This window comes from Thrips palmi, unplaced genomic scaffold (assembly GCF_012932325.1).
Source record: "Thrips palmi isolate BJ-2018 unplaced genomic scaffold, TpBJ-2018v1 HiC_scaffold_17, whole genome shotgun sequence".
In the NCBI taxonomy this organism is placed as follows: domain Eukaryota; kingdom Metazoa; phylum Arthropoda; class Insecta; order Thysanoptera; family Thripidae; genus Thrips; species Thrips palmi.
The window spans coordinates 1597663-1624459 of record NW_023144626.1 but is presented as its reverse complement, the minus strand read 5'-3'; the positions used below and the strand labels follow the sequence as shown (position 1 = coordinate 1624459).

Here is a 26797-nt window from a genome sequence, read left to right as displayed (position 1 = left end):
CAACACCAAATACTTTTGACAGTTTTGTTTTAATGATATAAGTGGCAGGTCATGGTCATACAACAGTGTCTCATTGATGCTTATGGCATTTTCAACCACAGTATGTCCAACAGATACATACCACCTATATTAAAGAGAGATTGAGAGAATTCAATCATGATCATACAGCAATGTAGTGTAATGAAAAGTGCACAAGCAGCAACTTCCCTGTAGTAACCACATCATAATTAGCATAGCCGACCATTTCAGGACCAGCTTACATATGTTTCAGTGCTCCCAATATACAGTAATTGCAGTGCGCTCTTATTATTGTATTAATCCCCCATTAATGTGAAAGGCCAGCTTATCACTTGTTCAACATGAAGCACAGGAAATCAGAGCAAAAATATTTTTGAGTCAATTAACACTTGGTTGAGACAAAACATTATTTAAAATATTTACTTTACAACATACTACATAATTCTATCAGGTAATTTTAATGGTAAGAAGGCAAGTTAAAATGGAAACAATAACTTATTTAACAGGATTATGTTTAACATCCTTCATATGAGCTATTATATTTCCAAAATAAATTTTACCTGCTCTTGGAACAACAGTAAGGACAGTGAGCTGCATAGTTTCAGTAGCAAATCTTTGATGACTTTCAAGCTGTCAGAATGGCAGCCTTCGAAAATCATCCATTGTGGTCCGCACACCTAATTGCCAAATGAAACACAAACATAATACCCTTAAACTTCAGATTAATGCGTAGCTGTGGCCCAGAGATGGGATCAACAGACAGAAGACAAATACTTTGGGCAAAGGGATATTGAGGGTGCATTCACAGCTAGCATGGTCTTCAATGATACACCCTATGATAAAATGTGGTAGATTTTGCTTTTACTACACACAAGTAATGAGGGTCACACTACAGACAGCCAGATAAGAATTTGTAAGATTCAAGAGCAAAATTGACTTTAATTTGCTTGTAGCAATCTACTTCAGAGTATGCTGAAAAATAAAATTAGATCTCTGCTTAGAAATAAACTACTACTGCATAAATTTGCTAGCTAACCTTTTTAAACAATTCCTGCTCAAGTTGCACGACAACATGCTAGACTAACATTGTATCTGTATTATACGAAATCTCAAATTGTCTTTCCATCAAACCCTTTCCTCCCCAGAGAGACAATTCTTAATGAGGTAGATGATCTTTCATAACATCAAACTTTGAAAGAAAATAGTAGCTTCAGACAAGCTGAATTTAACTTTGACCATTCGCAATAACACACATGTACTCGACAAACGTTGCCTACTCACAATCTTGCTCGATATTTATACGTATACACAGAGCTCAGGTACATTCATACCAATACACACAGCTAGCCACACACATGGGTAAATGCCACTTACCACAATCAACAAATACATTGTTTCACTTAAGGACTCAATAACTCTCCATTCAATAACAAATACTAGATAACAAGAGGAGAGTTGTACAAATTTTTAACTACATAGCATGATTTCTTATATTTGTGCACTCAATAATTATGTTTAAGAATTAAATAAACCTTATTGTAGATATGGCCAGAGGTATCTACAAACACTAATATTAACATAAACGGTAAAGGGGATCTAATTCTCAGAACTAAGTCATTAATAACAGAAATATTCACAGCAACTAATTCAAAAATTTTTTAAAAAAAGAAGAAGAAAACTTTGGGCTAGACTTTTGTATCATTGAGGTGAACGAAAGTAAGTTCCTAAAATGCTCTATCACATCATTTTACCTAAGTTCTGTGAATAACATATCAAGAGATAGAGATCACAGATTTGAGTGCATAAATGATAATCAAATTAAAACAATGAGCCACTTTCAGCTGCTTTATGATTTTCACTCAGTGGTTGTTCATACAATCATTTTTCACCACTGTAAACAAAGGAAACAAATTCTCAAAAATTAATCGTTTGAACATTTCACAGAACTTGGTAAGGGAAGTTACAAATTACAAATGATTATTTACACTATTAACAATCTTCAAAAATAGAAGGGGGGCGAGAGATAAAACACAAAACACAATCAACAAGATTGCTAAACAAATGGATACATCCACTATAAAATCGAACCCTTCCTTGCAAAATGAAAGGTCTAATTTTAGAGCAATTAATTGTTTAGCTACAAACTGTTCATATGCACAGCGCATACAAGGTATGCACTGTAGCACATTCATTACGTAAATAACAAAGTTTTTAATTTCATATATACATTGATCTAATACACGTATTATATAGTATGAATTTGCAGCATAAAGCAAATGACAGCACACATAAAATTCAAAGATGACTGAAACAGACAACCAAAGAAAATATATCTGAAAGAATGAAAAGAAAACAAAAGAAACAATTTTTAAAGTAACAACGAGATGCCCTACAGCCTTTACTGAACGTTTTTAATGATAAAAGAATGTACAAATTATTTTTCAAAAATCACACGAGTGGCTGAATACTCTTTGTATAGGCTTCATATAGACTTTGCATGAATTATGTATTACCTACATGAACTAACAGACACGTGGTTCTGATGAAAATAGTCACGTATTTGGGATTCATAGAGACACTGGAAAGCAAAGCTCCAGATCAAAGAAAAAACAAAGCATTTGTACTACATCAGTATGACTACAGGAAAGTTGCTACAACTCTATCAAAGCAAGGTTACATAGTAATAATGTACAGAAATAATTTAAAAGAATTTATGAGGTATTTAAATTTTGTTAAGATTCCCTTTGTGAAGGCACATTCAAAATATTTCTCAGGACTACAATTGAAATCCAATCACAAACTTTCAAAAACCTTACATTAGCTAGGAAGGCGCTCTTCTGATCTTTGTACTGTAATCGAATAAATACTCTTTCAATCAATCACAAGCGGCAGAGTATTTTCACTATCAAACTTGTCCCACCACATTTGGCACACAACACTCACAGACAACAAACAACCAATCACCTACACCAAAATCCAATCCTTTCACATGATATGTTCTTACAAAAAATATGTTTCTTCTAATACAAAATGTGACTCTTTTAATTACTGAGGGGTAAAAAATAATTAAAGGTCTCTCATAAAAACGCTCATGATGATAACAGAGCTCATAACAGGTAAGGGATTTTCTGCTGCTTAGATTTGTTAATTTAAAAAAATTGGAAGAGAAAAATATGAGCCATGAGACTTCCACTTAGAGGCTGAAAGCTGATGCTGATAATCATCAAACAGTGGAGGAACACATGTGCTGCCATAGAAGAGCATTCATGGGATTAGAAGCTTCAGCAGAACACTTCACTTCTAAGAGGATGTGATTGAAATTCCTTTCACATTGTTTGATAAAACTTCATAGTCAAATAACCATGATAACTTTTAAATAATGAAGCAATGTGTGCACTTATTGCTTATGATACTCTCACTGTGAGACAAAATAAAGGTATCTATTTTCTATAGCAAGGCATACACGCTCAAAATTTGAATTTACGTCAGTTCATTTCAAAGCATTTTTAAAAATATGTGCTTAGTAAAGGGATGTGTATTCTTGCTTGTTTCTTAAGATAAATTCATTCCCGCATACAAAAGATACACATGTGCTCCCTGAAAGCAGGCTGCACAGTCCCTAATGACTAAGATCCAATTCATATTTCCCTCATGTCAACCAATATAAATTATTTATTATATTTTCAATACAGAAATAGAATTTGGGGGCACCAAAGTCAATGGGCTTTGGCTGTCCATTGATAAGATAAACACAGGAAAAAGTCCAGCACACACGAAAATCACCCACTTCATAAATTTGGCAGTAATGTGTTACAGAACACATTCAGATGGCAGTTGACTCACTAAGTAATATCTTCTTAAAAAATTTCAAAAACAGGTTTTAAACTAAAATTTTGATCTTAAACTGCATATCATCTTTTGTTTTGATGCAGTAAAAAGCAACAATTATTACTATTGTAAGTGTACATTCAATACCAAATTGACAAAAAAAACCATGAGCTAGGTGGTATAGCACACACATTTGATGCCCCCTTCCCTGAGACCACGACACAGGCAAAGCTGAGCTTTCCTGCACAGTCAACGCAAATAATTCATTCACAGCTATTAAGATCTGATGATACCTAGTACATAGAGCTAGAAGCAATATCACATGAAGTTAGTATGCGCTACACATTAATGGTTAGTGCTTTCTGGTAGATACTCTTTCAATCTACATATGACATGACTCTTGCATTTAGTCTTTATAGCAAAGACAGTTAACTCAAAGGCTAATTACAATCTGATTACAGCATAGGTTGAAAAATTGCACTTCAAGTTCATGTCTATGCTTCAGTGCAAAGAAAAATCTTTGTGTAAGTTCACTACAGTGAACTGCATGATACATATGCTGGAAACATGACATATCAATTTTCTTGCAGACAGCAATATTCACACATAGAAGTGAAAATAGCTGACATTCACACAGCTATGTAAGACTACGAAAATTAGCAGTGCAATAAGTACTGGACCAATTATGAGTTAGGCCACTTCACAAACTTATTATCGTACACATGCTTCCAACATTTCAACAAAAAGCTTATTCATAGGGACTTTGTTTTCTCGATGAATACCACTCCAGTAGCGGCGTACTGCTGTGTCAGCTTGTCTCAAACATGGTAGGCAAAGAAGCAGGTGTTGAAGATGGTACATAGAGTTGTTTGGTCTGAAAGAAAAGATTTTGTTTGTGATAAGACTTAAAACTGAAGGAAACAGAAGTGAATGAGTCAACGAAACTCACCTGACAACAAGTACACAATCTGCAAGGGCTGAAAGAATAGTGTCTCTGAACTTCTTGAGAACATTGAATTGATCCAGCCGCACATCTGAATTGGCCAGAACCAGTGCTTTCAGCAAAAAGTACTCTTCTTTGGCAATTGATAGCCTCTCCAAGCGTTCCACAATTTGAGTGCACTAGATGGGAGACAAAGAATGAGCACATTGCTTCCACAAAACACAAGTTGTATTTAAGAAAATATTTGAAAATACTTCACCTGTTGATACAACTCAAGTGCACCACAATCCCTTGCTTGCTTCTCATCTAGTGTGAAGTCATCAGCAAATCGAAGTGTCCCTGTGCTCGGCAAAGACCGGAAAGATAGTGTCAATGTCAAAATTTCAGCCCAGGTGCTCTGAAGCAACCTCATTTGATCATTAAGGGGTAACTCCAGGAAACCTGCAAGAAGAAAATCAAAATAATAAGACATTGCTAAACACAACACTCTTAGCATAGAATTTAATAAAACATTCCTAGGCTCTAATTTTGTGAAAAAATTTACCTGGAATCAACTTTGCCCAGCTAATAATGTTGACTAGTTCTCGATCATACAAGTCACTGAGCATGCTCAATGTTCGAGTTTCTGGGTTGACGCCGCTCTGACGGGGCTCGGGTGACACCATCAGAGGATCTGGCTCGCACGCTGCGAGGGCCTCAAGCATTTTATTCTCTGTTGGGAAATAACAAGAAAATGTGGACAATGTGGAAGAAATATCTATTTTATAGTTTCAAGAGGCAAATTTTAAATAATAGAAATAGAAATAAACAGTTGTGAAAGACCAACCCTGCAAAGTGGGAGTGGGCTTCGCTGGCACATGAGCTGGCACCTGATAGGGTATGTCAAGATTACGGCGATACTTTTGGCGCCCACCACGAACCCGATCCAGTCGGACACCTTCTTTAAGCATGCCCATTCGCAAACACTTCTGAAAGCGGCAAGCCTGACATGCCTTACGGCGCCTTTTGTTGATTTCACAGTCATTGGCTGCTGGGCAGGTGTATTCAATGTTCCCTGAAAAATCCACATACATCTTTGATACTACTGTATAAGATAATAATTATATTGTTAATTTTGTGAATAAATTGTTCGTAAAGTAAAATGTAATACTTATGCCACAATAACCTTGAATAGTTCTCTTGAAAAATGCTTTGCAAGCCTCACAAGAAGCTACACCATAGTGAAATCCCGAGGCAACATCCCCACAAACAAGGCACAGGCGGCGGGGAACATCTTCCTCCTTCATACCTTCCTATAAGATCAAACATAAAATTACATAAAATTAGAAATAATTCAACGACAAAATTTTAGATATTAATTAATTTTTTCAATTCTGGAATTGATTTTACCTCAATGTGACCTAGCATTGATTCACCAATAGACTGTGTTGTTGAGGAACAAAACTGTTGATCAGGACTGCCTGGGGAGTGAGATTGGGAAACTTCGTACCTCTGTGATTCTTGACTTTCGCAATACTCCATCTGAAAAAGAATAATTCAATATTAATCACTGATCGAAGGTGAGTAATTTTTCACTTGAAAGGATTCAGTTACTGCTATTGATTTTAAGATAGTAATTCAACACAAAGTATTTTTTTCACTCGCATTGGAGGTATTAAATGGAACATATTGTAAAGATTAAGTCCTAATGAAAATAAGTTATTGCCAAGATTAAAATGACTGAGGAAAATTAGAATCAGAACCAGAAGGCGTAAGAAACATCAATGGCAGAGTTAAAACAGTTTGTTAAACGCTGCAAAGTAGTTGCAATGCTGCAACAAGAAGATAAAATTGAGAATACAGCGTGTCACTAAGAAAAGATAGAATAAATTTGATAAGTGGAGGTAGTTTTTCAATAAGGCCTTGAAGATTTTGATGAAATCATATTGTTACAAGAGTGTGAACCAACTAAAGCACGGAACCTAACCTCAACGGGGAAACAGTATGTAGTGACACGTTAGTATCCCGACAGAATGTAGTTATTTAAATTTAGATGAGAACTACAAATACAAGGGGAAAAGCGGATTTGAACAGAAGACCTAAGGACAACACATGTTATTTAACCACTAGCAGACGACACCTAACAAACATTATTGTAAATTCAAAGAAAAGGGAAAATATCAGAAGATATATCGCAGTTTGTTTTCATCACCTTAATTTCAAGTTTGTAGGGGTCACAAGAACGCTTCATTTTCGACATGATTAGTTCGTTATAGTTTAAAATAAATCAAAAAGTAAACATATCATTAACGAGGCTTCGAGTAAAAAGCAGCTGAAAAAACCACAGGAATAGATGGGGAGAGATATGTTTCGTGGCTGGCGGTGCCCGCTTCATTTGCGGCCAGGGAATGCCGAGAAACATATATTTTTTAAGTTTTACGGCACAATCCTTTGTTGAGTGAACTAAAATTATAATTGTCAAGAGGAATAAACCACACAGAAACTATCTGGATAGTGGAATAGATCCGCCACAGAGAAAGAAGCTAAATGCTAGTGCGCGGGGTAATGCGAGTGCCCGATCGCTACTTCGCTGTACCGCGCTGTTCGCAACCAAACTTCCTCGGCAAGCGTGATCATTCTCGCAGCCAAAACCCAAAATCTACCTCCTGGGGCAGGACTGTCGTGGTCGGCGAGTACATTTCGCTGTTGGAGGGACTGCACGCCTGGAACGTGTTGGGCTCCACCTCCTTCTTGATGTGGGGGGCCAGCACGGAGTTGTCGCCGGGCATCATTGGCACCTGAAGCAAACGAAAAGTGCACGACCGTTTAGGAATTTTATTTCAGGTAATTTTGTATGCATTCTCAAAGTGCGACCAAATTTTAAATAAAATCAAAATAAATTTATTGTCAAAAATATTTTTTATGGCTGGGGGAGTTGTTTTTTTTTTTTTTTTTTGCGACTGCACGAATGTGAGCTGCCCACTGCGCCCGTCGGGGCACGGTTTTCTGGTTTTCCTGGCCTTAGGGCGTGTGGAGTGGCTCAGTCACGTCATAAGCTCGCCACCGTTGGGGATCGGAGTTCCAGTTTCTGCATTTTCCCGCATTTTTAATCGAGGCCCTCCTAGAGCGATACTGTCGAACCAAATAAAACTGACATGAAACATCCACAGATTGGAATGCACGTCTCTGTGCATCGACACACCACCCGTCGACGACCCCTACTGCCCCCCGGGGAGCCCCAGAGAGACGCCTCGCAAACGCCCCGCGGCCCCCACGGCCCCCGCGCTGCTGCCGGGCGATTCCGCATAATCGTTTCGTCGCCCCGTCTCTCTCGCACCCTAACGACAAGCCCCATGGGTGCGACAGAGACAGAGCGGCGAAACGACTCTGCGGCATCGGTCTGCTACTGGGCCTCGCCCGGCCTCGCCCCGCCATCCGCGTTACAAAACATCTCAACGAGTGCGCGCTGCGCCGCTGCGCGCGGCATCATGACGGCATCCACGGCCGCGACGTGGACGCAAGCCGAGGCTTCCGAGGCCAGGGCGGCCACCACAGGTTACGATGATAGCAGAGGCCGTGGCGGAGGCCACCGAGTGCTCCTTCGGCGTCATCACTGCCGTTACGTGAATGTTGGACGGCCTTATCGAAGTATTCCACGTAACGAATTTGGGTCCCCGGCTGTGCGTTTGCCCGCTTTGCGGTGGACGCGATACGACGCGATCCCTATCGAGCAGAGCCTCCTCGCGGCCGGCCTGTAGTCTGATTGCGAAGTGCTGCATCGCTCCGTCTCTCTCTCTCGCACCCCGAAGAAACGACGTCGAACGAGAGGGAGAGACTGTTCGGAACTCGGAACCAGCCCCCAGCCGTGCGGTGCGCGCCCGCCTCGCGACGCGACGCGACGCGGCCCCAAGGTCAGCTATCGCCGAAGAGAGCCATCCGATTCGGAGCCGCCGTCGCCGTCCCGCACTGCGCCTGCAGACTGATTCCGAAGAGTCGTCTCACTCGTCGCGCCGTCTCCGTCCCTCCGTCGCACTCATGGGGACAGAGAGAGACAGGGCGACGAGACGAGACGACTGGCGGGCTGGGCTGGGCCTGGCCGCCTCGTGCTCGCAGTGGCGTGGCTGGCGTGGCTGGCGTGGCTGGCGGGGCTCGCGGAGGCTAGAGTTGGGATAGGTAAAGGACAGGCGCGGCCTGCTTCGCCTGCTGCTCTGTTTTGGCGGCACCACCACGCTGCTTCCGAACTGCCGGCCGTCGCTCTGTCTCTCTCGCTCCACTCCGGGACGGCCCGCGCGTGCGAGAGTGACGGAGGGGAGGGACGAACGCACAGTTTGAAATCATTTTCACTGTGTTGAGTGGAGGTTTCTCCTCTCCTAATGCCTGGCTCGCACGTCAGCAATGGTTTGGCCCGGGGCATCGCTGTAGTCACATCCCGCCAACGGCGACCAACGCGTCGCATCGCGCCCCGCGTCGGCCTACAGCAGCAGGGCGTCTTGGAGCGCCTTGCGGCCGGGCCTAGGCAACACGCTCCACTCCACTGCACTGCGGCACGGTCTGGCCGCTCTAGCCGCACAAAACAGCCGCCCGTCCCCTCTGCGGCTAGACTAACAGAGCGGCATAGACCGGCGGAGTGGGGCGGCCAGACCTCCCCGCACACTGTAGTGCCCACAAAGCGTGGTTCCAGTGGTCTCTCCACTCGTGAGAACCCGGCCACGCGTCCCCTCAGGATGAGTAGCGCCAGGAAGAAGCTGCCACCTCCCCTTGCACCAACAAGGCTGTCGTCGCTCTGTCTCTCTCGCACTCATGGAGCGTCCCGTACGGGCGCGAGAGAGACAGACAGTGCGATGAGAGCGCGGTGTTCGGAATCAGTCTGCAGTGAGCTCCCTCCCCACAAGCGGCTCGGCGCGAGGCTCGGCGAGGCCTTTGGCCCTGACCGTAACCTTCCACTACTTCACCCTGAACTCGGGAAAGCGGGGGGGGGGGGGCAGCAGCCTCATGGCAGCCTACAGCCCCACAGGCCTAGCCCCCCCCCCCTTTTTCCACCCTGCACGCCTGTGGCCGACACGAGGCCTGTCTGCCCGGTCTGCCGCTGCCAAATTGTTCAGGTTCAAGGCCGGACGACGAATTTCCATTCGCCGCTGTGGTGGGGGGAGGGGGGAGGGGGGGGAGCGGCAGAGCCAGGCAGAGCCCGCTAGGGGCGCTAGGGGTGGCGGCGGCGGTTGCTAGGGAGCTTCGAGCTTCGGCGGAGGCCGGTGCGACGGGAAGGGGAGGGGGCCGGCTTTTGCCCCCCTGCCGCACGCTCCAGCCCGCTGTCTTCACGAAATACAATCAAGGCAATTATTTCAATTCGCCGATTCTGGCAATTCGGATGTCGATCGTGGGGCGAGGGGGGAGGGGGAGGCTACGCACGCCGGGCCCACTGTACACTGCCGTCCAAATTATATGGGACGCACGGCGAGGGGGGCTTCGGGGAGGGGGGGGGGAGCATTACGCGGCAAGGCGCGGGGGAGGGGGGCTGGGGCGCGGGGGCGTCGCTTATCGCAAGGTCAAACAGGGCGAGAGGGCGACGCCTCCGCCGGGCTGCCCGCCCTGGCGGCCGTGGCGGCCGTGGCGGCCGTGGCGCAGGGAGGGGGCTTGGGGCTCGGGGCTGTACCTGAGCCACCTGGGACGGGGGCCTGGCCGCGGCGGGGCCGAGCACGAGAGATACGAACCAGAGAAGGCGAAACCTTATCGTGGTTATTTCATGTCGAGAACAGCGAGCCGTCATTATAACACGTAAGGAACGAGGCTGCCGAATTCGAATTTGATAGTCTGGCTCTTTTTGCGGTCGTTGCTGGCGGCGTCGCTCCGCCTCCGCCGAGAGAATAAGGGCCTTCGCTTATTTTCTGCTCCATGGCCAGAGGCTGCCAGAGGCTCTCTCGCGCCCCTCCGCAGCGCACCCCGCGAGTGCGAGAGAGACAGAGCACAGCCCGGGCGTCAGTGAATCACCCCGCTGGCAATGCCGCGTGATATGGGCAAAAACAACAATGACAAAAAACGGACTGTCGTGGATGGCGTTCCTTGAATCAATACAAGCCCGGTTTAGCCCGCCCGACCGACCTGCACGTATTTACTTCAATCGAGTCCAAACGTTTGCTCGCGACCGGCACTAAGGGCGCGACCAGCGCGACCACCGCGACACTCGAAATCCACGCGATTCCTGTCCGAAATGACGGAGACTTGCCACCGCGTGCCAAGGCACCGCATCGCTCCGAGGCTGCTGACCCGCTGACTTAATTTTAAAATAGTTCCCCGCAGTCTTTGGCACGCGAAGCAGCGCGAAGCAACGCGGTGGGCGGCGATTTTCGTATTTTCGTTGCACGGCGCGCGCTTCGGCGTTTCGGCGGCGAGGACCGCGAAGATTGGCGCCTCGCGGCTTTGATAACATTTCGACCCAGATAGCCGGCCGGGGCTTAAGTACACAGAGACCGCGAAACAAAGTGGCTGACATCATTGTTGCACAGCGCGGCTGCGCGCTCGGCGAGTACCTTGCCGTCGAACCTTTGGCCCCCGAGTCGATGTGTTCATCAAACGGACAGTCAGTCAGTCACTGCAGTCTGGAGGGTGCTCCGTCTCGTTCGATACTCTCGAACTGACTTGCGATTTGAGGTCCCATTGGAGGGCGAGCAGTCGGCCTGTTACTGGGGCCCAAGAGTGCACCGCACAGCCGGCTGCTTCCAAACGTCAGTCTCTCTCGCTCCCGTGCGGGACGCCCCACGAGTGCGAGAGAGAGGCCCGCAAGGGGAGGCAGCGTGTGCTGAACGCCATTATGCCCTCCCCTTCTAAATAACAAAGTAAAGGAATTTTCTGAAAGCACGGCCAGTAATTTAGGCAGCTTGCGAAACTCGCTGAAGGCTGATGTGCTGAATTCCTCGTCGCTCTGCCTCTCTCGCACCCTGCGCGGCGCTACGCGGCACCCCGCGAGTGCGACGAAGACAGAGCGAGCTGCTGGTGGCATGACGTCCACCGTAATTCGAACCGCCTTTGTTATTGGCGCGTGCCTTGGGGTCCCTCCGCGCTCGCCGCTTCACTCGGGCTTTTCAGACTTATTCCGAACGAGTCTGACTGTCTCGCACTCCCGCAGGGGGTGCGACAGAGACAGAGCGGTGAAACCACCGTCCGGAACCAGCAGCCTACCCTCCGCCGAGTCCTCCGAGCGTAGGATGTGAACCGCGGTGGCGGCGCCTCGGTTCTCTAGGTCTAGGCGTCCCTAACCTAGGCTACTAGGCCGCGCGGCTCTAGCGGCCTGGCCTGGCGTGGCACGGCCAGGGCGGCCAGGGCACAGCGCCGCCGAGACGCGTCGCCGGGCCGCGGTGTGGCAGAGGCAGGCCTGCGGACCCCGGTCGATGTGGGGATTACGTCATGGTCATGGCGGGTACCGGGGGCAGGAGGAGGAGGAGGAGGAGGAGGAGGTCCTCGTGCTGGCCTGCCATGCTGCCTGCCATGCTGCCTGCCGTGCTGCCCGCCGAGGAAAGTGGTCGGGGAGGAGTTTCAAGTTCAATGTTAGCAGCCGGGCCTCCTCGGCCACGGCCACGCCACCGCCAGCCCGCCTCGCGTGAGGAGCCGCAGCGGGGTGGGAGGGGACGGGGAAGGGGGAGGGGGAGGGACGCACCAAAAATTATCAAAACGAATTCGCGCAGGCCGAGGCAAAAAAGGGAAAACCGGCTTTGCGCGTGTCTGTGTGTCAGTGTGCCCTGCCTTACCGGCTGCCTCGAGCTGCCTACAACACACAAACCCCCTCCCCTCGGCAGCCGTCGTTCAACACGCCGTCCTAAGACTTTGCGACACTCGAAGAAACAAACACAAAACTTGTCAGCCCCGCCGGGTCGGGGTCCGGATTGGCTGAGCGACGCTGTGAGAAGAGCCAAGCCGGCAGCCCAGCCCAGAGCCGCGACCTAGCTCAACCAGGGACAGCGCGCGTCGCGCCTGAAGGTCGCTGGTGAAAAATGCTAAAACGTACATTTTATTGAAAAAGGAAGCCACGCAGGCGACGGGCGGGCTTGGCTATCTCGGCCCACGGAACACGCAGACAACGACCTAAAGGCCGCTTTTCCTGCCGCGTCCGGCCAAAATGTCATTTTCTCTCGGGGAGTTCACTCGAACTTTACATGTGTGACTTTTTTCCCGTCGTACCTTTAGTAACGCTGAGGATTGGTCAGACCTTTTGAACTTCAGAGAGGACAGTTGGCTTTTTCAGACAAACAAGAAAACGAATCGAGTGCTGTTGTCGATGGCGGCACGGCGATGGCATGGCGGCGCCCTCTGGCTCTTGCGATGCAAAGTCACAATAGATTCAGCCTTATCGTGCACTGGCCCTGCCGTGTCCTTCCCTGCCCTACCGCACGCAACGCCGCGCCACGCCGCCGGGCCGGGCCATGCCGGGCCAGCAGTGTGGCCAGCCAGGCCAGCACGCCGCCTAAAGCGTTGTCCCCGTCGACCCATTCGGCCCGGGCGACGTCATGTCCGCCGGGATCTAATCACCCGGCCAGATGCCCAACGCCACCGGAATAGAAGCAAGCCGGCTGAAAAGACAATTTTTTTTTTGCCCCGGGGATTCAAACCTTAACATTGTTTTTGACACCCTGGGTGACACATCTGGATGATATTTGATTGAAGAAAAAAAACGTTAACGCTAACGCTAACGTGAAAGCAGATGATACTTAAGAGAATGTTTATTGAAATGTATGAATGTGACATTTTGTCAATTTCTTTCAAAGAGTAAACACTTGGAACTCTTTTTTTGACAAATTTCTTACGCATGGTAATTCATGAAAATGTCAATTTTAGTATAACTTTTGAATATCCTAACGTGCCATTGTTTTGTGTTAAACATGTTCGCAATGACGGTGGGACACTCATATGTCCGATACCACTTGTGTTGGGTATCATTTTCGTTGTTTCAACGCGAGGATGCACAATTTGGTGGCTAATCACATAAATACTCAATACCCGTAAAAGTTGTGTTCGGTACTAGGGCAAGGCGCCTTGCGGCACGCGGCGTGTCAGCCACATCTCCAAGCGGGGCCGGCCGGCCGGCGCGCCACCCGAACCCGACCTCAAGATAGATAAGCAAGAGTGGTGCACACAGCCGACTGCCGGCGCGCCGCTTCTCGAGAGGGGCAGGGGTTCGAGGGGGCGCTGCACTATGCGTTCTACGCACTCAAGGTTCAAGTGGGTGTGTGTGTCGACAGTTGCGGGGTGTGGCGGGGCGCGGCGGGACGTGGCGTCTCGGCAGAGGAAGGGGCGCGGGGGGCTGCTGCGCGATGCGTGCTATAGCAGTGTCTCGTGACGAGAGGAAGGGGAGCGGCATAGCGCGCAACGTGAGGGACGCACTTCATGAGTACTAGCTGGGTGTCGAGGTTATACGCCGCGCGCGCAACCCGAGCCCCCGCAGGCGCCCCGATCCATGAGCGGCGGGCGACCCCACGCGCGGCGCGGCGCGGCGCGACGACGGCGCGGCACGCTGAGGGCCCTCCGCTCATAATCTTCTAGGCAGGCCGGCCAGCCGCTGCCTTGCCAGCGAGGCGCTCGGCCTCTTCTAGGCTTGCTAGTCAGGCAACGAGGCAACTGCTGGCTGGCTAGCCGGAAACTCGGTACTCTCTGCACGAGAGTACAAGCACGCTGACACGTGAACGTATCATCTGCTAAAAATGTCAGAGAGAAAACAGCGTTTTCAATTTGCCATGGAAATTGGGATTTGATGTCGGGATGACACAGGCTTTGCACCTACCCGACAAGAAGTTTGTCCATGAAGTTGGCACAAGGCTTTTGGCGGCGATAGCGGAGCGGCGGCCGTGCGGGCCGGGTTCATGAAAATGGAACTCCAACGCCAACGCAGACGATGGCCTTGAACCCGCCCTGAACTTGGGACGCGACGCGGCGCAGTGTGGCGCGGCTCGGCGGGGCCCCGCTTCTAGTGTAGGCCCGCCTTTGGGCCTGTAGGCCCCCGCCGCCCCCGGCCCGATGGAGTGGAGGGTGGGGGGAAAGACATTCGGCAAATCTGCCGTGCCGAGCCGTGCCGGGCCGTGCCCTGTGCTTGGCTGGCTTGGCACCGAGGATAACCGATATCAAACACAGATAGACGGCCCGAGGCCCACACTGTACGTAAGCCAGGGAGGAGTCTTGTGACAGGAAAAAAGGGAAGCCCAGCTGTCACCGTTCCTCTTCGGAAATTTTGCTGAAGCACTGCAAAGTCCTGGGACCCACTGCCACAGCACTGTCAGTGACTGCCAGCGAGCTCGAGTGAGAACCGATAGGACCGACGGTACTTTGGCGGGTTCGTGCGCGCGGCGACGCGGCGACGCGGCGACCCCAACGCGTTTCTAGTTAAGGCAGGTCTAGCCTCGTCTAGCCGATGACTAAATATTCACCAGGCTTACGGCCCGGCGCACGCACCGCGCGCACCGCGCCACATCTAGGCATTCTGCCAACGAGCAGCGACGCCGTAAAATACAAACACACACAAAAAAAAAACAACAAACTTGGCCAATGCTAACCAGCAGCAGCAGACTGGTGACAAAACCCCAAACCCCTTATTTCACCTGCGCATATTCATTCTCGGAAGCCACGGCAAAGTTTTTCACCCAGAGCGAGAGAGCGCTCAGTTTCGCAGCCAAATTAATTTGCGTTTATACTGCTTCCCTTCCGAAACTCGGGCCCCCTTTTTTTGTCGCCGCAGTGCTCGGCCTGTTGCCTCGTCGTTTCACGGAAAGTGAGTGAAGCCGTACACACGTCCTTAGGAGGGCCGTGTGCACAGACCCACACTCACTCACCCTCGCACACACACACACACACACACACACACACACACACACACGAGCAAACACGAACAGGCGGTCGATGTAATGGCTTGGCCCAGACCAGAGTCGCGAAAGGATGCCTGCGCGGGTTTTGCTCGCATCCTGAAGGTCAAAAGGACGCAGGCCCGACGGGCCGCGCCGCCACGCCACGCCGCGCCCCGCCCGCCCCGCCACTGGTTTTGTGGTTGAGGCAGGTCAAGGAACGCTATCGAAATTCAATCCAAGTGGAACGGGAGGCGTATGGGTGCCGGGCACAACGACGCGTATGTCATTATAGACGTCGTCGTTATGGCAAAGCGGCAGCGACGGTGATGCAATCCATTTACCTGACGGCGGGATAGCCAGGTGTTCGCAGAATTCTGGCACGTGATTAAAACGCCTTCTGAAACGCATCGGAAATTTTTGGGCGGTCTGGCCGGTACTTTTATTCGAATTACGTACCCCGGACCCGGACCCCGGGCATCTAGCGCGAGCCTCGCGGGCCGAGGTGTGTACAGGATGGGGCGGGTAGGACGGGACGCTTTGAGAAACGACAGGAGTCAGTCACCCCGCGGTTTCGCACACCATCATTGTCTACTGTCCGCGACAAACAACTCCAGGACCCCTTTTCGTCTTTCCATCCGAAGTGTGTCGCAACTCGCAAGGCGAACCGAGCGTCGCGCCATGCCGCCCCAGCTGGTCGGCGCTGTGCCGCCGACGGTGGGGCATGCAGCGATCGGGCGGTTGCCGCGCGAGGCGGCCCGGCGCGGCTCGCCACGGCCAGGCGGCGCGCGGCCCGCCACATCAACTACGCCGTGGTGGGGACCCTCACTCACGGCGGTCCGTTGGTCTAGGGGTATGATTCTCGCTTAGGGTGCGAGAGGTCCCGGGTTCAAATCCCGGACGGACCCATTTTTTTTCTGTCCTCGTCGCGGTGCTGATTCACATGCGACAGACTGTTGTCGCTGAGTTTCCGCAGGCGTGGTGGACTGATAACAGGATTAGTGGCACTCTTGATCCGCCGACGGGGCCGCGCCAGGGTCCGCGTCAGGCCGCCAGGGTGACACGGCCAGGGCCGCCAGGGCCGGGCCGCCGCGCCAGGCTACGCCAGGCCCGAAACGAAGTGGCGTGGGCTAGGTCAGTGACCGTCCCATCTATGCGCACGTCAGGGCCTACATCGCACCTCGGCGCGGCGGGGGGCGGCGGGGCGGAGCGGCACAGGATCACATTTAGCAAGTAGCCCAGGGGAAAGATCCACCAAGAACGTCCAAACAAGCCGCACCAAGCCCCCACGCCCCAGACGCGTGAACGCCCACCACGTCCTGGTGGGGCAGGGCCGGGGGCAGGGCCTGCAGGGCTGCTAGGCAGCAAACCCCCGCGAACCGCGCAGCGCTCGAACACGGGCCTCGTCCTGGCCCTGGGGTCTTGGGGCTCGATCTGCTCGGCGGTTCGAACCCGGGGCAGCGCGGCGTTTCGGCGGTCTGTCATTGCTGCGGACAGGAATGTTCCCTTTGCATGTAATCCTCGCCCTGCCCATGGCATGCCGTGGAGCATGCCGTGGCACGACGGCCAGGACCAGGATGGGCAGGATGGGCAGGACGAGCCAGCCGGCCGAGGAGGCAGACGAACGAATGAAAAGGCAAAAGGGAATACATAAATGTCGATGTCGGTACGGCAGCCACCAGGCAGCCACGGCAGGGAGGAGGAGCAGGGAGGGGGCCCGCGCCGAGTGGTTATCCTTGAACTTGACTTGGACGCGGCGGCCGGGCCGTGACGCTGCGAGCCTCGCCCAACCTCGCCCAGCCTCACCCCGCCTCGCCCGGCGTTGCGATTTCGTGAGGCCTACATGCCGCCAAACCACGCCCCCCCCTTTACCCCTCCCCCGCGGCCCCCGCCTCCTCTTCGCCATCGGCAGTCCTTTTGGGCCCCTCTGCGGCGGTAAGTCCATCCGCCGGGACGGGGCGTAGCGTGGCGTGGCGCGGCGCGCCGGAGAGGATGAGATTTTGGAGGCGGGGGGCGACGGCACCATGACGGCACAGGGACAGGCCTCGGCGTTACCAACCAAAATAAACCAAGCGGCGTGAGAGAGAGACCGCGGCCAAAAAGAAATGAAGACGGTAGAATAAACAAATGGCTTGGCGCGCTTGGCGCCATCGCTGGACAAACGACGCGGCCAAATAGCAGCATTATTGAAATGGATTCGGTGGCGGCGACGCGGCGACGCGGCGACGCGCTCCCCTCTCCAACGTGGATGTATTTCGGGAGCGCATTCAAAGGGAAACGCCAGCAGGCTCATTCCAAAACGCAGTCTCCGTCTCTCTCGCGCTCGCCGCGGAGTGCCCCGGGAGTGCGAGAGAGACGGAGCGACGCTGCACCGTTTCGGAATGAGCCTCGACCATAAACAGAAGCGGCGCACTGCAATGGTGCTGCCGGACTCCGCCGAAACGTGCTTTTACACTGTGCCTGCGCCTCCCTGACCCGCACTATCGTGCAGCTCGCCGCAGCGCCGCGTGGTGGCGCGTCGTCGAAGCTTACTATCGCCTATTTTGGCTTGCCACGCCGTTGCGCCATGCAACACACAAAAGACTCTGTTTTCGCCATGGACTCTGGTTTAAAATAGAGGCCGCTCGTCGGGGTTTCCGTTAAAAGTTAAAGAGTAGGAGTCCTCGCAGACGCGGGGGGAGGCGCAAAGCGGTGCGGGGAGGGTGGCCGGGCCTAGCGCAGGGCCTAGCAGTGCCGTGCCGCCGTGCCGGTCGGCAACAGCCGGGGCCTAGGCCTTTGCGAGTAATCCAAAGCCAAGGTTACGCGGTGCGGCGGCCCGGGGGCGGCGGGCGTGGCGGCGGGGCGGGCGGGGCGGGGCGGGGCGGGGCGGCTCGTTGGTGGGCTAGCCGCTCCCCGGCCTAATTTCGCCCGTTGTCCAGGATTCTACAGCCAAATCGGGCCCATGTCGGGCCCAGCCCGCTGGGCACAGTGGGTCTCCCAGACCTGCCTGGACGCCCCAGCCCAGCGCCTTGACTTGTCGGGCCCCAAAACGTAGCGCGCTTCAAGACAAGGCGCGTCGGTGCACGCGCGTCGCGATGCCCATGCCCCCTCCGCCCGCCCCGCCCCGCCCCGGCTCTTCCCGCGCTAAAAACCGCCGTGGCCAATGGCTCGGCTCGGCTCGGCTCGGCACGTCAGCTGCACGAGTGCGGCGGCGTGGCGGCGTGGCGGCGTGGTGCGGTGCGGGGCATGGGAAGGCTCGGCAGGCAGGGCCCAGCCGGGCTCGTCGCCTGGTCGGGCAGGGCAGAGCAACCTTGGCCGTGGCCTCACAACGTGCACAGCCTGGCCGTGGCCGTGGCCGTCGTGGCCACTGTAGGCAGTGTGCACGTCACACGCCGGCCTCGCCCTTGCCCCTACCGCAGCCTTGGCCTGCACCACGGCCTCGGTCGCCACGTCCAGCGCCAGCCGCCCCCACCGGCACGCCGCCGCATTTCTCGCGCCACTGCGGAATCCCCGCGAGTGCGAGGGAGACAGAGCGATACGAGAAATGGGTCAGAATGTTGGAGGCCGGCATGGGATGAGCCCCAGCTATTACGCAAGGGCACCCAGGAGGGGGAGCAGGGGGACACGTCACAACAAGCGTGCATCCTCAGTTGACTCCCCCCCTCCCCCGGCCAATTGCACACGTGGACCGCCTGGTGTCGCCGTCCTTGCCAGTGTGCTGCGCGTGGCGGCGTGGCGCGCTGGCTGCGCCTTGGGCTGCGCCCCTCGTGCTCCTCGCGGCGCGTGCTGCACGCGTGCACGCAGCGGACTCCGGGTGCGAGAGAGACAGAGCCACTCTTTGGGAAACCTTTTACAGTGCTGCACTCACCTCGGTCTGCGGCATGCAGGCCCCGGCCGTGTACTGCGACTGGCAGCGGTTCCAGGGGGCGCAGTGTCGCTGCAACAAGAACAAGAGCAGGCGGTCAAGGCAACGGACAGGGAGCGCGACGTCATCGATCGGGAGGCGCGGCACGTCATCGACCATCGACCGATCGAGAGTCCGAGTCGCAGCCCCGCCACCTCCTCCTTCGCCCCGTCGCAGCGATGACGTCATTTTACGCACGTTCACCAATTTTGTTATCGCAACAAAGAAATAGCCGGGCGATGGACAAAGAAGACGAGCTCAAACGAACCTCCCCCCTCCCCTCCTCTCCCCTCCCGCTGCTGGGCGCGGCGCACATTCGGCCCTGGTGTAGTCTGCCCACGTCCAGACTCACACAGACACACTGCGGTGCGGAGCGTGGCCGACTAGGCCGTGCCACTACACTGCACGAGGCTAGCGCGGCAGCGCGGCCTGGAGCGCCGTAGCGAGGCGGGATAGGCAACCCTCCCGCCGCCCTGTCGCCGCGTTGCCTAGCCAGCCGGGCGCTCCCCTTGCAGCGACGCAGCCGCAGCGCGCTGCAGTTACAGTGGCTCTGCTCGCTGTGCACTGCAGTCCCGCCGCGCCATGCGCCACGCGCCGAGCAGGCTCACCGTGTCGGCCCGTTTATCCGTCTAATGATCTAGGGACACGTTCCTCTCAGTCAGCCTCACGTCACTCAGCTACGAGGCGCAAGCACACAGACAGACTGCAGAACACGCACGCACGCACGCGCTTCTGGTCCACGCGCTATGGTCACACCGGTCCCTCCTCCGCGCGCGAGTCACAGACACGTCGCAGACGAGCGAGTCAGTGATTGGAACAAAGTGACGTACAAGGCTTTGGCTGCGACGGCCACTAGAGGGCCACGGCCACGACGCCGCCCAGTACACCGTGAGTGTGTCCCGCGCAGTGCTGCCCGCGGATGGCTTTGTTTGGGACCGCCGTCGGCGTGCACCGCCCAGTAGTGCTTCCTTCGCCTTCCTCATCGACCCATTGCCGCTTCCAAGAGGATTGCCTCTTCCTCTAGTCGCTCGGACGGCCCAACCAGGCCGCCCCGCCATCGCGCACGTCTTCGTCCGCGTCTTTGTTTTTGGCGAAGGCTGGCCGGCCGGCGCGCCGCAACGTCTTGCTCCTTTTCGCCTGGACATAGAACCGTCTCCCAACGAGGCAGTGATGGATTCACCGACGCCGTTTGGGAGTTGGAGCGGCGGGGCCGAGCGGAGCGCGGGAGGCTCGCAGGGGCGGATCCAGGGCCTGGGGGCGGGGGGGGGGGCTCTTTTTGCCCCCCTGCCAGGCAGCTACCTAGGAGCGAAAGGGGCCAATCGCCCTTTTGTCGCCCCACTGGAGACGCGCGAAGCCTCGCACCGGTCGGTTTCGTTTTCGTCTTGTCTCCGGGGGGAGGGACGGGTGTACGACGAGCAAGTACTGCACGCCGCCGGCAACGTGCTAGCCAGGCACGCCGCGTCAATTGCCGCTTGAGTGACTCGCCTCGATTACAAGATAAAAGCAGGCGAATCGGTCAGGGAGGCGAGGGAACCTCGAGGGAACCGCCAGCGTTCTCACACACAACCCGCATGCATGTCGAAAAGCACGGAGCCCCGGCTTTGGGGGTCTGCTTCTTGCCGTTTTGGGTTCAATCTCGCCGATTTATCGTCCAGACTTTTTGGCATGAACGCCGAAATGTCTATTGCTATTACATTTCACAGCGACATCCTCCATGGGCGCGGACAGCTCGGAGGAGGCGACGACTTTTGAACGAGGCGGTGACTTCATAATGCTCGCGAGTATGAAAGGTGCCATGACCGGCGGGGGGGGGGGGGGGGGGGGGGGGGGAGCACACAACAAGTGCCAACTCAGGCTTGGCACGGATGACGACGCTCGCTCGATGGATGGAAAGTGAAATGACAATCTGTTCTGCCTGGATGCCCATTGGCTGCGAGGAGGCTGGTGGCAGGGGGCGGAGGGGAAGCTGCTTTGAGGTTCTCGGAAGCCCCGAGCCGCCACTTGCCTTGCCACCCCGCGCTCTGCGCCGCTCTGCGCCGCTCTGCGCTCTGTCTGTCCTTGTCGCACGCACGGCCCCTTGCGCCAAACTTCGGCTCATTTCCGGCCGACTGTCGGAGGACCGGCCTCAAAAGAAAGCAAAGCCGCATTGCAAGGCGGAGACCTGTTTCAGCGGCCACCAGGCTGAACCATCACCGAGCTCTAGGACTCTCCACTGGGAGAAAAAGTGATGAAAATGTTGTCCAAATCTTTGCAGTGTCCTGGCTAGGTCCAATGGACAGCCCTTCGGGCGAGGAATCCCTTGGTGCCCTATTTCAATACGGTGGAGCTTCAAACGTTGCTCCGAGTTGTGGCTGCCTAAGCTGGTCTTCTGGCTCGCTGTAGCACAGCCTCGAGGCTGGTGGGGTTGGCGGGGTGGTGGGGTGCTCGCTGCAACCGCGGCAACTCCACCGTGTATTTCACTTGGCTGTGTACGGCAGCCTTGAACTTGACCGGCTCAGCACGGCCCGTGGCGGGGCGTGGCGGGGCGTGGCGGGGCGTGGCGGGGCGTGGCGGCGCGGGGAGCGGCGGACAGAGGGGGGAAAGGGGGCCGGGTATAGGAGTCCGCGGCGGGCGAGCGGACGGCAGGACCGCAGGCAGACAGGTGAGTTCCAAGGTCAGGGGCAGGCAGCCTGGCTGGCGGCGGGGAAGTGAGAGGGAGTGAGAGGGACACCGAGGTGGGAGAAGGGGGACGGGTGTACCAGAGCCCCCTCCCCCTCCCCGTTCCCCCGGCTCCCAAGCCCCAAACAGCCAGGATTGGGGCCCGCCGGCCCGCCGCGAAGAAGACTATGTGCCCGGGTACAGCATGCAGGCCGAGTGACACTCCGAACGCCCAAAGGCCCAAAGGCCCGAAGGCCCGAAGGCACACCCAATCCATTTACACGTACAGCCGCGTCGTTTTCGTCGCTCTGCCTCTTTCGCACCCCGACGGGACGCCCCATGCGTGCGAGAGAGGCAGAGCGACGAGACCGGTGTCGTTAGCGTGGTGCACTGTGCAGCCCATGACGCATGGGGGCAGGCATGGAACCCCACGATGTGGGGCTTTGACATGGGCAAAGTTGGACCACGTCCAATTTACCTTCGGCCAAGTATGCATTGCCATTGCTAGAGAGACAATGTATACTTTGCCGCAGACGAAGAAGTGTAACTTTGTCAGAGATGAAGTTTGTTTCGTCGTAGACAGAGTATACCATGCCCTGGGCAGAGTTTATTTGCCAGAGGCAAAGTATACTTTGCAACATAGTCCAAGTACACTTTGCTGTAGACAAAGTATACTTTGTTATGGACGAAGTTTGATTGCAAATAGGGTGAATTTATTGTCCAATACGTAAAGTCCACTTTGACATGGACTTTTCGCGGTGTGGGCGCTGAATCGTCCGCACCGCAGGTGATATCCAGAGCGGACGGGAGGCTCGGTCCGCATCACAGTGACACTACACTGTGACACTCGGTGACACTGCTCCATCGTCAGCAAATTGGTCCAGGCGACGCGGCGGGCCGCGCCTCGCGGCCGCGGGGTTATCGGGGTGCCGGCCAGAGGCAGGCCAGAGGCAGGCCAGAGGCAGGCCGTGCCGACCAAGCGGAAGGCGCGCTTATGCAACGCCAATAGTGTTCAAACCGCGGCCCGGCCCTGCCAAAGAGACTACAAGGCCCATGCTTTTGTTCGGCCGAGCGGCTAAAATTTATCGCGACCCCACAGGCCAAATTAAATTCCGCCAAAGGATATACTTAGGCCTGTGGAAATGCTTCGGCCTGGGGAAATGCTCTTCGCCAGACAACACGACCCCACGCAAACCCCAGGACCAAACAGTAACCCAAATATATTTTCCCCCGCGTCTCGAAGCCAAGGTAGAAAACGAAGCTAGTTTAGCCCTATTGCGGGTCCCCCCCCCCCCAGGTTCCCGTCGGTCCTTGTACGTCTTCGCACTAATTGCTGGCATCTAGACGCGGCCCTCGTTCTAGGCGCGCGCGGCCAGGCGTGGCGTGGCGCGGCGTGGCGCGCCGGACTCGAATTTGTTTATTTACGAAGAGCGCTTTGCAAAAACTGCTCCTGCCGTCGGACCGTCGTGACTTGCAGGGCGTTAGGTCTGGTTTGGTTCGCATCACGGCACCAGAAAATCCGCTTCGCTCCGCGGGGCGGCCCGCCCGGCTAATGTGCGTGAGGTGTTCCGGGGCCTCGCGGGCCTCACGGCGTTGCCCGGCCCGGGCTTGGCGTTGCCGGCGTTGCCTCACGGGGCGATGAGCGGCGGCCCGTCCTGACGCGGACACATTTTGGACAGTCCCTTCTCAATTTTCTGCCTTTGGCCGTGGTTTCCGTTTCGGGCGTCGGGTGGCGCGCCGGGTGGCACGCCGGCGCGCTGTGGCGGCTTGCACCGCGCAGCACCGCGCCGCCTCAAAGACGGTCCGAAATTAGGAGGGGGCGGCGGGCCGAGCCTGGCCGCGTCGCACAGTGGGCCAGAAGACCGGTGGAGGCGGCCAAAACTCTAGGCGCGTTTTGAGCTCCAGAGTCGCTAAATGGGACTCGAACCGAACGTGTGACCCCACCAATGGATTGCTCTCCGAACGAAGAATCTTTCAAAATCTGCCAAGGATGGTGCCGCATCACGCCAACTGTGCACACAGCCGTGCACGCCACGGTCGACGCCGCGGGAACGCGGGAAGATTTTTTTTGCCGCCTGCAAAAGTTTGGTGCCTGGGACGTAACATATCGCGCGGCACAACGGCCGGAAAAGGTGGCGCCGGTCTCACGAGCAGCCCAAGTCGAGAGAGCGTTTGAGACACGCGCGTGCAGCGAGTTAGACGCGCCCCCGCAAGTTAGACGGCCGCGTCCGCGGGACTCATCGCGGCGAATCAGGCATTTCACGGCGCTAACGCGTCGGTAAATATTTTAGGGCGCCGTCACGCCGCCACACTGGAAGCGTCGCGTCCCGCGTCCGCCCCGTGGCGCCCTGGCCGGCCTGGCTGGCCGGGCAGGGACTGTACCGGCCGTGGCCTTGCACTTGGCTGCACTTGGCACAAGCCGGTGCCTTGTGGCGATGGTTATGCACTGCGGGTACCCGACCCGGCCACGCCCCACCACGCCCCACCACGCCCCACCACGCCCCGCCGCAGGAGGCTCGCGGGGGAGGGGGCGGGGCGAACGCGACACCACACGCTAAGCGGCAGCACCAGCTGATCCGGCCTAGCTGCACCGGGCGGCGCGCGGCGTGCCGCACCGACCGGCTGCACCCATCTCGCTCTTCGGTCTGCACCTACTTGTCCTGCGTTGCGAGTTGCGTCACCGGAGCGGCAGGAGCGGCGGCACCCTCGCCGATCTGCCTGCCTGTGGCGGCCTGTGGCTGCGGCTGGCTGTGCCTGCTCCAAAGCCGGCGGCCCGACTCAAACCGTGGCCGGCCGTGCCTGCCTGCGGGGCTGCCTGCGGGGCCTGCGGGCTTGGCGGCAGGCTGTGCCTGGCTGTGCCACAGGCCAAACCGCGGCCGGACCAACAACAACAACACTGCGCAAGGCGAGGAGAGGAGCGAGCCAATCCCGCGCGGCGGGGCGGGCGGGGCGTACAGCGCTGTACACTGGCAACACGGGCAGGCCGGCAGGCCGTCAGGCTGCCGTCAGGCCGAGGCGGAGGTTCCCCTGGGTTCCCAGCACGCCGAAAGGCCGAGGCGGCGACCACGGCTACTCACCACGTCCTCCATCCACGCCTCCATCATGTTGAACGCGGTGCACCACGCCGCCAGCACGGCGTCTAGAAGCACATTCCAGGCGGTAATCCAACGGAAGCCTCGCTGTCACTATCACTGTCACTGTCACTCTGCTGGCCGCGGCGCTGTCGCGCTGTCACTGCTTTGCGTGGTCACGACGTCGGTCACGGCGGTGCTGGTCACAGGCACTGGCACTGGGCACACTCTCCCTTTCAACTCCTTTCGGCTCGGCAGGTGAGGACCAAGTGTGGCTGCGCGCTGCGGGCTGCGGGTGCTTTCCGACCCAGACAACACAAGCCGGCCCAACCCAGCGAGGCGCGGCGCGCGGCGCGGCCGCCGGGGGGAGTGGGGGCAGTAGGGGCAGTGGGGCGTCGAGGAGTGGGGGCACGCCGGGGGTGGCGCGGGGGACGGCGGCGGGGCGGCGCGGGGTGGGGCCTGTCGGCCTGTCGCATAGACGTCGCCCACGCGTGGTGTGGCGTGCGTCGGCCGCCGCAGGGCGTCCAGGGCGTCGCGGGGGACGTCGTCGTCGATGGAGGCGGTGGCCGCGGTGGCGGTGCAGAGCTCCTCTCCAGCGTGCTGCTCGGACGCCTGGCCGAACCACGCAATCCCACGGCACGACACGCAGTGTGTCACACTCTCCCCTTCTCTCGGCGCGGCGCAGTGCGGCGTCCTGTCCAGCCCCTTCGTGCCCCTTCCCCGACCGGCCTGCCCGGCCAGGCCGCCGCTCGCCGCCCGTTCCGTCCGCCTGCAAGTCAGCCTCGATCCTGTCCGATCGCCGGAGGCTTCGCTCGAGCAGCCGCTCCTAGCGTGGTGCAGACTTGCTTGGCCGGTGTGTCCCAAGACGGTTCAAACGGTCTGTCCGAAATCAGCTGAAGAAGGCCCTGGCCGCCGTGTTCACCGAGTTCACCGTGTTCACCGGCAGGGCCGCGGGGCGCCGCGAGGGGCGGGCCTCCCAACGCCCCACCCACTTTCCCTTTCGCTGGGCCTTCCCACCCCCGGCCGGCCTCAAGGTCGCGCGGCCCCGGGGGTAGGGACCCCTGCAGCTGGCAAGGTTGCGTGGCGTGGGGAGGGGGGTGGGAGGGGGCCGCGAGGTACCGGGCGCGCGCGGTTCGCTGAGCGCTGGGAAAGGGTGTGGCATCCACCCCATCTACCCGCACAGAGGCATGGCTCGCGTCGCGCCCCTACAGTGGCGCAGCCGGTACTCGCACTCACTTGGTGTGGCGCAGTGCGACGCGGTCCGGCACAATGCGAGACAATGCTGCATCGGGAATCGAGGCCGAGCGAGGGAGCCAGCGGTTCGGTTGGTTCGGTTGGCACTCGGGGGCTGGTGAAGGGTGGCAAGCGGCAGAGCAGGGGGAGGGGGAGGGGGTGAAGCTGCTCCCTGTCCCACCGAGGGGTAGCAGCACTCTCGCTCTCTCTCTCGCACACTCGGTTCCAAGGTCAGCCGGCCGGGCGGCCTAGGCGAGCCCGTACCTACCCCACCCAGCACTGGCTCGGCACTGCCCTACACTCGATGGGGTCGATACTCTCGAAACGGAGCGAGATGCAAGGCCGAGCGCCTCTCTCGCGCTTTCGCGCCGACGCCCAAAATCCCTTC

At 55.8% G+C, this 26797-nt stretch overlaps 1 protein-coding gene and 1 non-coding gene across 6 annotated transcripts; one reads left to right on the top strand and one right to left on the bottom strand.

Annotated features, from left to right (window-relative positions):
- Window positions 1-10: 10 nt before the first annotated feature.
- On the bottom strand, window positions 11-25506 carry LOC117643680 (steroid hormone receptor ERR2). Of its 5 annotated transcripts, none has more exons than XM_034382701.1 (10): window positions 25183-25506; window positions 19433-19501; window positions 7432-7566; window positions 6179-6310; window positions 5940-6081; window positions 5616-5843; window positions 5334-5501; window positions 5049-5230; window positions 4796-4968; window positions 11-4720 (listed from the first exon to the last, which is right to left on the bottom strand). In XM_034382701.1, exons 1-10 carry the CDS (start codon window positions 25207-25209, stop codon window positions 4558-4560), a joined length of 1419 nt encoding a protein of 472 aa, XP_034238592.1. In that variant the 5' UTR covers window positions 25210-25506; the 3' UTR covers window positions 11-4557. The 5 variants fall into 5 exon arrangements, with proteins under 5 accessions (XP_034238592.1, XP_034238595.1, XP_034238594.1 ...); XM_034382704.1 differs by lacking the exon at window positions 25183-25506 and adding an exon at window positions 24761-24877; XM_034382702.1 differs by having other exon boundaries at window positions 4558-4720; window positions 5955-6081; window positions 25183-25505.
- Trnap-agg lies at window positions 16422-16493 on the top strand. Its single transcript has one exon. It is a non-coding gene; the product is annotated as a tRNA-Pro (tRNA).
- Window positions 25507-26797: the final 1291 nt, after the last annotated feature.

Bases quoted from the DNA above. Each gene is read 5' to 3' on its own strand.
- LOC117643680 (XM_034382701.1), bottom strand. From the start codon at position 25,209: ATGATGGAGGCGTGGATGGAGGACGTG. The intron at 5,844-5,939 runs GTATTACATTTT...TGGATTTTTCAG, and splicing joins TCAAGGTTATTGTGGCATAA to GGAACATTGAATACACCTGC. The intron at 5,502-5,615 runs GTTGGTCTTTCA...ATTTCCCAACAG, and splicing joins GCCCACTCCCACTTTGCAGG to AGAATAAAATGCTTGAGGCC.